Raw genomic sequence first — 12,324 nt, 5'->3', positions numbered from 1 at the left:
TTTGCTCGATTTATAATTTTTGTGTCAATGAGATTTTTTTAAATGTTGCACAGATCTTTCAAGTGAAACTAATATTGTTTGTAAAACATGGTCCGTATATTTAAGCTGCAGTCGGTGATTTTTCTGCAGCATTTGCTTGTCTCAAACACATTGATTTTTCGCACACTCACACTCTCTTTGAACCAACATTTTTTAAATGATCAGAGTAGGAATTTAATCAGCTTAATATTTGAAAAAATATCGAAAATATTTAAATGTTTTTCTCAATTTTTAAGCTATTGAAATACAAGCGTCAGGAGCAGATTTCGTATAAAGCGGACTGAGAACACTTTCAAAAAAGGGCTCAAATATATGTTCTGATATGAACGCCAATCGGTCTTAATAATTGGCTACTAGAGACACAAAGGGACTCGATCATATTTAATTTATTTTGCTTCATTTGCTCCTCTTAGCGGAACTTGTGTCTGTTGCCTCAGGGTTGATCTTGACTAATAAAAGGTGCGAGTGAAAGCTGGTGAAAGAAGGTTACGTATCAAAAAGTTTATTTTGAGATAAATTAGATTAAAGTCAATTTACCGGCAAATTTGATCAAAACTCTTTGTTACTGATAATGATGTTCTTATCTTTTCTGGGTCTCAGTCAAAGTGTGAAGTAAAAATTTTGAACATCGTTTATTTCATTACGTTTCGGCGATTCAACAGCGCCATCAGCAGATTAAAAATTTACACAAACTACAAACACCAATTCACAATTAAATCATGTTGTTACTGATAATTTATTTTATAGAATTTGGGAGCAGTTTTAAAACTTTTTGAAAATGTTTTAAACTTGAAGCATTCTTTCTTTTTGATCTATCTAAATAATAGGTGAACTGAAAGTAAGTCTTTTGCCTCATTGATAAAAATTTACATTATTTTATAGTATGTAAACGAGCTTTTGTTATTTGGCGCATCATTTTTATTTTGTGGAATTTGCCTTCCATCACATTATTATTATTATTATTATTCGTATTCCAGACGTAGTAAAATTGCCCATAATACATTAATTCTCGTAAAATTATATTTTTTTTACACACACTTTCTTCCACTCGCCCTTTCAATTATTGATGTTTAAAATTTGGATTGCTCCATCCTTCAGTTTTATTATGCCTGCACTGCCCCACAAATTCAACGCGTAGCTTAAATCTTCCGTAACTTTTCACTGTAAATATTTTCTAAATCGGTAATTCAAATTGAACAATTTTTTTTTCGAATCATAGCTCTATTCATAATCAAAATTTCTGATATACGGAACATTTCTTACATTTTCCACACAATATATTTAAGCTTTTTATATTCTGAAGAAAGCTGTGTACGCACTTTTATTACAACTTTTATATCATGTTTAGGGCATGGCAACAACAAACTCTGTTTATTTTGTTAAGTATGTAACTCCATAAAGAAGCACATTATAAAGCATCATTTTTGGAAGTGAGAACAAAAATAATTTATGCTTAGGAACACAAAATCTTTAACAACTTAATTTACAAAGCTCAAAAAAATAAGGAGAGCTATCAACTTGTATAAAATGTTGTTTGCACAGCCTTTTTGCCAGATGCTTCATGCACAAATTAAAAAACGTTTAAGTTAATTTTACTCCGAAAATGTGATGTGAAAGGTTATAAAAAATGAGTATCTCTCGAATGTCTCATGACAAACAAACAATTAAAGGCTCAAATTACTCGGAAGACATGAGGCTAAAACATCATATACTTTTTTCTTGGGACACTCGATATGGCACGCAGAACGATTTAAACTTTGATCAAGAAAACTGAACAATGGCTTATTTTTAATTTTTTCCTGACCTTATCAATTAAATTTTGTCCAGAATAGAGCTGTGATTCCATAAAAAAAATGTTCAGATCGGATCATCGACTGTATATATTCACATGTATTCACATACACATTGTCAGTTACAATATTCACAGTCAAAAATTAGGAAATATTTAAGCTATGCGATAAATTTGCAGCGCAGTGTAATTTTACTCGTCACTTTTACTTTCTTGTGGTACAAAGGTTCACAAACTTACCATTAATAGTCCGAATATTGTCCGAAAATATTAAGAGCATTGAACGAAGTTAACAAGCAAATAAGCTTTGTCAAAAGATTTGATATTTCTCGACGATTGTCTTAAAATGGACAGAATTGAACATCTGACAGAAACTTTTCTGCGGAACGGATATTCCCATATGGAGATGACGAAAGCGGTTAAATCAGACGGTCTCAGAGCAAAAGAATGCAAAGCGCGCAAAGTATTCCTAGAAGATATCAAAACTATCGTTGCGTCGTATGTATTCTGTTCTTGAAATTCAAATGTGTTTTTTTCCAATATATTTCTGCAGCTTTCAAACCCTATTTCGAACATATTCTTTAAATAACCAAACCTTCAAAAATCAGTAATTTGCATGTGCACAAGGTGATTAAATTAATTGGCTTGGCACAAAGTAGTCAAGACAAATATTGGCACGCGTGAAGAAACTAATAAGTAATAGCAATTCAATCATGTGTGTAAACACGTTGTTCCTGTAGTTCCACACCTCATTAATTATATCTTAAGCCGCGATCAAGTGCAGGATTTATTACCTATCGAATATTTTCAGGTGACGACTTCAATTCAGGCCTCACTACTGAAGAGAGCAATTTGAAAAATAATTGTTTACGAATTTCCGATCATTAATTTCGGGCTCGAGCAAATTAACTCCCATTGTAGTACGTTCATTAGTTTCCTGATGGTTGTTCGTATTTAATTTAGGCTTGGGCAGTTTGGACAATGGACCAAAATGAACTTGCAAAATCACTGCAACAAAGTACAACAATCAAGGCCGATGAGAAAAATTGAAAGCAATATATGTATGTGTGTGGTCCAATCAGAATATCCATCAGTCCAATTGTCATGGGACTACAGTCGCTAATAATATTCTCCAAGAGGGGCAGCTTATCAATTCTTTGGCCATTTTCTTAGCTCGGGGACTTTTTCCTGCAATCTCTTCTTTTGCATCACGTCACGCGCACATCGTAATTTATCAAAAAAAATGAGAATGATGCAAGATTAAATTGAAAAACGCCTGGTCATAAATACACTTATTATCATCAATGGCTTCGTGGTCCGACCCCATTAATCTTTGGAAGGGCATTTACTGTCGCGTTTATACTGCGCTTTACTCACTGGTTCTGCATTGAAGATTGATGATAACTGACCAGCTTCGGCATTCAAACGTTATCTCTTTTAAAGTAGTTTAGAACTTTTTTCTCATTCGAATACTTTAGCTTAGAAGCTTTAGATGCTGACTTTTCAAATGCTTTCCTTTTGGACAATGGCGCATAATTGCTGCTTAGTTCAATTTTCACTCACTTTTACCCATCATCGTGCAAAAAGTTCTTATCGTTCCAGTTGCCTTGCATATTTGACTAGAAATCAGCCCATTTTTATGCTCAGCTGCAACCTGCCCTGTTTGGCTATAACTTCAACAAGAAATTATACCCATTAAACATTGCAACATTTACTCGGAACATAATTCGAACATTCTTGAAGCTAATTTATGTACATGTTGTTATTCGATGAAGTAATTTGCATTACCATTTCCGTTCGTTGATAGGACACAAATTGCTGAATAAAATAAATAAAGTTGAGTATACTGAAAGTGATTACGGCCCGGCATAACGTTTACATGCAATCAAATAGGCAAGTGTTGTAATTGTGTCAGAAGAAGATACAGAACTGTCTGTAATGGCAATGGATGCTTGGTATCACTTGCTAGGTATTAGAACTGAAATCTTGACCTGGAAAATCACACAAAGCTGCAACAGTTCTCATCTTTTCTTCAGTTCTGATAAAAAGATAAATTAATGATATTGCTGAGAGGTAAAGTGAGGTGGCATCAAAGTGAACGAATGGGTAAAGAAGACTAAGGCTTTCGAGGTTATTGCTTGAAACTACGCAGTTTTGCAGGGTTACGTTTCATAAGCACGAGTGCTTTGCATCTTCAGAGATGCTTCGTATCCGTTCTGAAGAAACACTGCTTCTATATGTTCAAATTTGGTTTCCAGATTTTCACCCAGTTTCTTGCCAATTTCAAGCAATCGTCGCTCTTTTGAGGAAGCTCTCTGGTAAATTCGTTCATTGGTCTTATTGTTTGGGGACAATATCTGTTTTTAAGGGATTTTATTATTTTTGCTATTGTCTTTCAAATCAACGTTAATTTTTCATTGCAATACTGAACTGATAACCAGAAACTGAATTTTATTCATATTTTACATATGATTCAATATACACCTATCCACAGTGGGAAAAAGTGAATAAACTTTTGTTTAAAAATATCTTAAAAAGAGCTCTATGTGAGCAAAATATATCAATTTCAAAGGTAACTAAAAAAACAAGAAACAACTAATTATAAATAAGTCATAAATTTCGAGGGCATTACGAGTTAAAAATGTTCAGTTCAATTTCCTCGTCCCAGATGACAAAGATAGTGTTCAGAAACGAAAAATGTTTAAATATTCAATACAATCAACATGAATAAAAAAGAACAATGAACGCACAAAAAGACTAAACACATAAAACTTGTCTTACAAAATATGATCCAAAAATCAGATTTGTGTACAATTTACTAACATCTTAATATTGTTTCTTAAATCCCAGGCAAGAAGACTAGTTTTCAACCGAGTTCAAAACATGTTTGTTTTCATCAATAGAAAATGTTTTAAACATGATAGGCGTTAATTTTTGAAGCTGCTTTTTCCTAAAAGATTTGCAATCATTTGCATTTAATTGAATATTTTTTTATATTTGCTATCAAAACTGCCGTTTGGTAGTCGCCGACTATAAAATCCCTTGCCCCAGGACTAAAGAAAATATTCATAAAACATATTAAGTTTAAATCGCAAAAATAACTTTTGAAACTGATGCTGTTTTATCCTAAAACATTTTATTGTAATTTGCATTTAATTGATTTTTTTTTACGTTTGTTAGACTTCTTTAGACCACTTTTTTATACTTTTGTTGGGTTTTCCTTAATTCATTTAATCTTACGATCATTTTCACTCCCTTTTCAATGTATTCCCTTTGATTCATTTTTCTTTTATTGCTTCTTTCATTTTGTGTTCAAAGTTGCTAAGTTCCATAAGATATATTGCTGAAATCCACCCATGACATGAACAAGTAAAAATGGCGATGTAATAACTAAAATTATTTATAATATAATGTAGATAATATTATATATTATTATGCATAATTTTTACTTCTAGTTGTTGGCCCAATTTTCTTAGATCCTACTCAGTGCAAAAGGCACAATTTGACTCTTCAATAAATTGTCATTAATTTTTATTTCTTTCGCTGTTTTGGTTTATTTCAGAAAAAAAATTTTTCAAACCCCATTCACGTTTCATGGTTGCATCCAATTTTTTCATTATAGCCACATTAAACCTGACAACAAATTGCCTTCTTAGTCAGAATTCCATCCTGCACTTTCGTCTTTCGGTTTAACATGTTAAATAAATGAGGCATTTTAAAGGCAAACCACGGCACCGAGCCGAATAATGAACTGTAATATGCCTATTAGTCTTCGGTAAACGATTACAATAATTGGATAATTTTTGAAAACTGATTTAAATCATTTGGTTGCTTTGTGCAACCTGAAAATCCGGAAAACGCCCGTTCAAGGTACCATTTTATTTAGGTGGCTCATTAATTCTTTACTTAATTAATTAAAACTCGCGTCGATCTAATCGGTTTTCCCGTTACTTTGCTCTATCTGACCAGTTGTTTAATTGCAGAAAACTGAAATAATCGGAATCGAGAAGAATAATGGAATGTTTTCGAAGACTCTTAAACCTCTTCACCACTTAGTGGGAAAATAAATACCTGTGCAAATGCTAACAGAGTATAGCTAGATTATTGTCGGTTATCAGCTGTAATATCAAATCGACCAAACGAAATCAACAAGCAAAGTAATTTACATAAGTAAACCACATTAAAGGATTGGCTTTACTAACAAAGGTATCGAATATCAGCCAAATAATATTCGAAACACTCGAAAGTTGTAGGCCTTTTAAATTCGGTTGACCGCAGGTAAAAATGCCGAAGCTCCATAATTTATTTAATAATCAACTATCATTAACTATCAAAATTACCTTTTGGTGGTCATATATAAAATCACTTGCCTCAGGACTAAAAAAATCACAAAACATATCAAATTTAAATTGCTAAATTCCAGTTTTAAATTTATGTTGGGTCCCGGAGTTTCGTGTTATTTAATCCAAAGAACTGTATATTTGGCAATAGCATTCCTGCATATTATTATTACGTGTGGCTAATACATAAAACATCAATATGTCCATTAGAGTTATGGTAATACGCTAAGTCAGGTGTTAGTTGACAAAGCTGATTTACCAGACAAGTCGTTTTTCGCAAAACTAGTTCTGGACCTGATTGAATTGAGAAAATTGTTCCGCTAATCCAATCGCAAAGTTCACAGTTCTTTCAGTGTCCGTCCATTCAAAGTGCATTGTTGCATATTCGATCTTGTTTGATCTCGCCTGCCTTCTATGAAAACAACCAGCTGCCGAGTGTTCAGTCTGCTAAAAAGATACTTTGGATGCAGCGCTCATTCGCTCCGAATACGTGACTAATTAAAAATGTTAATCGTGTAGTTGAGATGCAAAGAAAATTATCGTTTCTTTAATAGGTAGCAGTTAGCAAAGGGCAATTCTGTCAGTAGAGAATCTCGCTGGAATCCACTTGTTCACTCTTAAATATAATTCGTGCTTCTTGAGTTGGCGTTTTAATTCACTTTTACTTCTTCACTGCTAAGCATCGATTTGTTATATGTTTTCATGTTTTATAAAGAGATGATGAAATTTATATAAATAAGGATTCTGGTCTGATAAAATTTACTTTGTATGCTTGATTACTATTATATTCCAGTATATTTAAAATATACATAAACACGCGTATAATTTCACCGATTTTTAAGTCAGACGCTTTGAGTACTCTTTTTATACTTAGACAAACTTTCTCGTACATTTTTAAAGAAGTGTATATATTTGATCTATTTTTTTGTTTTAGAAATTGTAATAAATCGTTTTTCGTGCATCTCGTGCTAATATTCGTTAAAATAAGCAAATAAAACTCGAATTATTTGCTTGAAAAGATATATAAAACTGCGCGAGGAAATTTTCTAGTTTTAAAATTCTAATGATGTTTTCTCTGATCTGCGAAAATTCTGATATGGATTAACTCTACTACCGATGGGAACAATCGAATTGTTTTTGTAATAGAGAGTTTACTCGCATTTGATAATCAATATAATTATTCGAATTATTCATTCGATAATTTTCTTGGTGTCTTTTGTCGGCACTCGAGCCTTTCTGTACCCCAAAATATTGCGGTCGTAGAGAACATATCGTAAATCTTTCTGTGATATCAATAAAAGCATCGACTTCAGACTTCTCTTTATTTGTGAATACGAATTAAACTAAAGTGGTGTCTAAATAATAACAAGTTAACCGATTGATTAATAAAATTATTTTTTAATGGAATAACTCCAGATATTTAAATCGAGTCGCTCCATCACTAAATGTAGTAATTCTTTGCCTCGTGGATTCAAATCAGGCTGTCAGGATATCCGTTTCATATGACTAACTATTTCTGCAAGCTCGAGTGCAATTTCTGAAATGAGCATCTGATTTTTTGCAATAAATTGTGCAAATCGCAGTTGTAACAACCAGAACCCAACTGCTTGTTAACCCGATTTTTTTTAAATTACGTGTTTTAACTAGTTTTAATATACCAGGAATTTACGCTCTACCGCTTTACACAATGATAGCTTCTTTAGAATCCTCATTGGTTTATTATTACTTACTTTAGACTGAAGCAGTTTTCTGAACCCCTCGCGCGTATACTTCTGATCCCGATTGACTATTTCACCTGCCAGTCTCAGTTGAGCCAAATGCAGGCGCTCCCTCAGATTCTCCTCCTCCATGCTGCTCATCGGCACCAACGATCTTCTCCTTATAACAGTGTCTTCATCGATTTCCTTGCACGAATTTTGGCTGCACGATGGAACGTCTTCGTAACTTTCGTGATACGTACCGACTCCTATAGAGCGCGACTGAATGCCGATTGTGTTTTTGGGAATCGGTTGATCTTTTATTAGATCCAAAGTTTGAGCTCTGATTCCATTCGCCTCCAGTCTGGATTCTGGAAATACCGAAAAAAATGAGGTTGTTTTTGCGGATTTACAATGAAGTTTTGCGTGGCGGTACTTCTGAGAATTTTCATTTATTTTGAAAAAGTGGGTTGGTGTTTATTGAAAATATTTGCTTAAGCTTTTTAATAAAAGCAAGAGCATTTTGATTACTTAATGCAAAGGAATGATAAATAAATATTAAGGGCAGGTTTAATTATTTTAAAATCAAACTAAGCGAATTTTACGAATTGTTGCAACTACAATCGATCGGCCAGAAGACAACATTTGTGGAACTGATTCCTAGACAATAAAGATAAAAAGCTGCAATTTAATTAAGTGTTTGTCTTTGGATTAAGTAGTATTAATGAAACATTGAATACAAACAGGAAAAATATTCATGATGTTTATGAGATACTTTTTTTACCAATTTTTGTAGATACTTTTGTTGTGTTAACGTTGATCTTATTTTCAGTTTTGAAACTTGTTTGCTTTTTGCATTACTTGCTTGATGATTATGTGGTTATTTGAACTATTATTGAGTAATAATGCTGATACAATAACAAACCACACTGCAGAAGAAAGTGAGCAACAAAATTAAACGCAGATTAAATTACTATAAACTCAAAACAAACCTAGCTAATAAATATAATATTATAAACAAAATTATTATTATTATTACTATATGAATTTCCTATTTTTGTTTGCGGATGCATTCAGTTAATACATCAAACGTATCAATATTGACAAAAAAACGTCTTTGACGCCCACATCAGAAGAATTTAGAATATCTCGGAAAAGTTTTAGCGATTCCAAAAAACAGTAGAACGGTGAATTAAGAAGACATTAATAATAATTCAGAAAAACATCATGCATTAACCCCACTCCATATCTTTTCATAATTAAAAAAAACTGCCATTGTTCTATTGAAACAGTATTGTAGTATTTGCTTAACTAAATCAATCGAATATTCATGGATTCATTCGCAATTTTATTTTGTTCTCAGTTTATCTGTTACGTTGTTTTATAAAGCTAAATCTAATCACATAAAATGTGTGAACATGTTCTACATTTTTCTCAATTAAACTTTCATCCAATAAAAATGGTGTTGTGGTCTACGTTCAAAAATATTTCCGCGGATTTTCAGCATATTTATGATTGCAAAATGTAAACCAATTGAAAACTACACCTTAAAATCCACTGGGTTTTCAGATGTTTCAAGAACTTTTAACGGGAAATCGCCTAGCGCATTCCCAGTGTGCCCAGTTTGCACCCCATGCAATGGAAGTATAATTCCCACGTATAAAATAAATAACATTTCACAAAATTTTGAATAAAAGAGTGAAAATTTCAAAAATGCAAAACATTTATTAAATTGGGTATACCTTTCCGGTTCATGTCCTGAGCATTAGCCTTAAGTACCGTAGGTTGAAAAACATTGATAAGAACATGTCCATTTCCCTCATTATCCGTGCAGTCCGCATTGCTTTCACTCTCATCCCCACGATCGGTCTGAGTCGATCCCGCAACAAATTCCGGCTCAGACATGTTCAGAAACTTTCGCTCATAGAGTCAACTTTCACACCGAATTAAACCCCGTTTGACATGCGCACTAATCCGCTAAAAAAGCACGATTTAATGAAGAAGAATTCTTCAAAGTTAATCTAAGATCGCTGGCTCTGGTGGTCAATAAGCGGCAAACTGTTAAGAAGCTGACATCGAGATCGTGATAGGTTGTTATTGCCGTTCACTTGCTTTATGGGGTGGGAACTATGTGCCTCCTTGAGTTTTGGTGCGCTCGTCAGTGGTTCCGGCGGCCAAGAATGGTGCTGTGGAGTGCTGTTCTTTAATGGTGCATTCAGTGTTCGATCAAGGTTAACTTGAGCGATTTGCCAAGATTTGCCCTTGTCGAAAATCGAAAGTTACGTAAAGGGGAGGTCCCAACTTGTAAATTCTGCAATCGAATTTATGGCCACTATTAAGAAATGGCCGCCATCCGACCCACGGGGGGATAATTACTCTAGTTATTTCTTTTTTCTTCGTACAGTGTTCTTGATTATTTTTCAGTGCTTTAATTGGGTCAATAACGTAATAGTCGGACTCTAGAGCATAAGTTACCAATGGCAGAAAGCGCCTCTGAAAACTGTGATATAAAATCTGGCTAGTCTTGACCGACTAATCAAAGATGTGGACATTTTCGGGTATCCAACCCCTTACGAGATGTGTTTTTATTACTGCAGTTTTTCATCATTTTAAGCCTGTGGAAAAGTTGTTTTTATAAGTATTTCTAGATTTATTTTCAAGCAGTTTTTGTTTCCAAAATATTTTTTTCGCCGTTGTGCATGTAAAAATGTATTTATTTTAATTCTGTATTTATTAAACAATTTAAGTGAAAAAATTGGTACTTGCGGAGAATAATTAGTTATCCCATACGGAGTATTTGCAAAAAACATCAAGCTAAATGTTATATACAGTGAGTCCCAGAAATAATGTCTAAACTCATTTAAAGTACAGTGGTGTGTATTTGGCGAAAAATTGGGATCCGAAAATTTTTATCTTGAAACATGGTTTGTCACGGTAACTAAATGTGATCCAAAAATGAGTTACGACGAACAACTAAATTTTTTCGAACAGGACTCGAGGAATTTACGAGGTAGAAAAATATTTTCCAAAATAACAAGAAAGTCAATGGCACACATTTTGGCCGTTTAATTTGATTTTTGCTCTGTTTCTTAAAATAATCATCGCTATTGATAATTGATATTGGTTCAGTCGCAAATTTTATCAGTAAATGTTGCGTTGAAGTATAGCAAATGTTAACTAAATCATTGTAGAATTGAAAACTGAAATTAACAGCAGGTGCTTCTATTTGAAAAAAATAACTTCCTAACTTATTTTTAGACCACCCTGTATAAACAAATTTGGCAAAAATTCGCATTGGCAAGCAAAAAAATGACTGGTCCAAGCTTTTTGCCAAAAAAGCTGCATGCCAAATCTGCTCAATTTCTTTACCGGAACCGATTTTACTTGTTGTGAACTGTTACTGTGCATTTCATATTTTGAAGTTTAATAATGAATTAAAAGAAAAACAAAACATTTTAATAATTAATTAAATTAATAATAAATAAAAGTACAGGAATAAAGGCAGTCGAGAAATGTTTCCTTTGGAAATCATCGAACCTAGTTTTAAGAAAAGGTGCAAAATTTCCTGTGGGCCTAAAAAGTTCTATTTACTTGAGAAACTTGTGACCCAGATATATGTGTTTCCTCTTTGTATTCTCTCAATATTTGTAAATTGCTTCTAGTATTATTTCTGTTTTTATTATTTTTATTATTTAATAGGAAATGTGATGAACTGTTTAATTTTTGCGATCAACCGAACTCACCAAAACTAACCATAAAAACCCAAAAATTATGTTTAATAACTGGAAAATTTACTTTTCAAACAAGTCACATTTACGGTAAGATTTGCAACAATTTAAAACACTATCTGTTGTTGTAAATTTTTAATTTTGGGTGCTTTTTTTCCGGAAACCTGAAATCAATTTCCTTAATCAGTAACTACCTTCTTATTTTTGTATTTACTTTGAAAAGGTGACGGTTTTAAACAATGTAAAATTGCAGTTTCAACTTCACGATTTTGTTAGAAAAAGACCCTCATTTCTACAAAGCTGAAATTTTCAATAATTTTGCTTGCGGTTATTAACAAATGTGGTTAGTGACAAATTGATAAAAATGAAAACTTGAGCGCAATTTTCTAAATCAGTCCGTATTCTTGAAATTTGCTTTAAGAGTGCGACGCTTTACTAAGCAAATTGGTACGGTCTAGTCTCCATTCTTTGAAGTCACATTCGCTCCTTTTGATAATTTATTAAAAGGGTCTGCGGTGAAAAACAATTTCTTCCTGAGTTAGTGTTCTGTTGTTTTGTAAAAATTAAAGTCTGTGTCAAAGGCTTAAATTCTCAATATTTATTTAGAATTTCGAAATCGAGTGCCACCTTTTGGGTATGTGTTTTGTGACAAATCAATAAACGTTAGAACCTCACATACAGGGTGTCGCTAAAAGGTATTCAAACAATTGCGCGATTTGAACGGTAATAAC

General features: G+C 33.0%; 1 protein-coding gene across 2 annotated transcripts in view; it reads right to left on the bottom strand.

The window, feature by feature from the left end:
* The window catches only part of LOC109545014 (NADPH oxidase 5), a 54,099-nt gene extending 44,030 nt beyond the window's left edge, over nt 1–10,069 (bottom strand). The window contains exons 1-2 of one of the 2 annotated variants that reach the window (XM_019915491.2): nt 9,608–10,069; nt 7,899–8,236 (exon numbers count right to left, since the gene is read on the bottom strand). In XM_019915491.2, coding sequence (XP_019771050.2) covers nt 7,899–8,236; nt 9,608–9,770 — 501 coding nt within the window. In that variant the 5' untranslated portion in view covers nt 9,771–10,069. The remainder of the gene's footprint in view (nt 1–7,898; nt 8,237–9,607) is intronic. The other variant, XM_019915492.2, reaches the window with a different exon arrangement.
* Nucleotides 10,070–12,324: the final 2,255 nt, after the last annotated feature.

This window comes from Dendroctonus ponderosae, unplaced genomic scaffold (assembly GCF_020466585.1).
Source record: "Dendroctonus ponderosae isolate FM_Combo_2020 unplaced genomic scaffold, Dpon_F_20191213v2 Dpon_F_20191213_6, whole genome shotgun sequence".
Lineage (NCBI taxonomy): Eukaryota > Metazoa > Arthropoda > Insecta > Coleoptera > Curculionidae > Dendroctonus > Dendroctonus ponderosae.
Note: the sequence above shows the minus strand (reverse complement) of the source record. Positions and strands in the feature narration are given on the sequence as shown.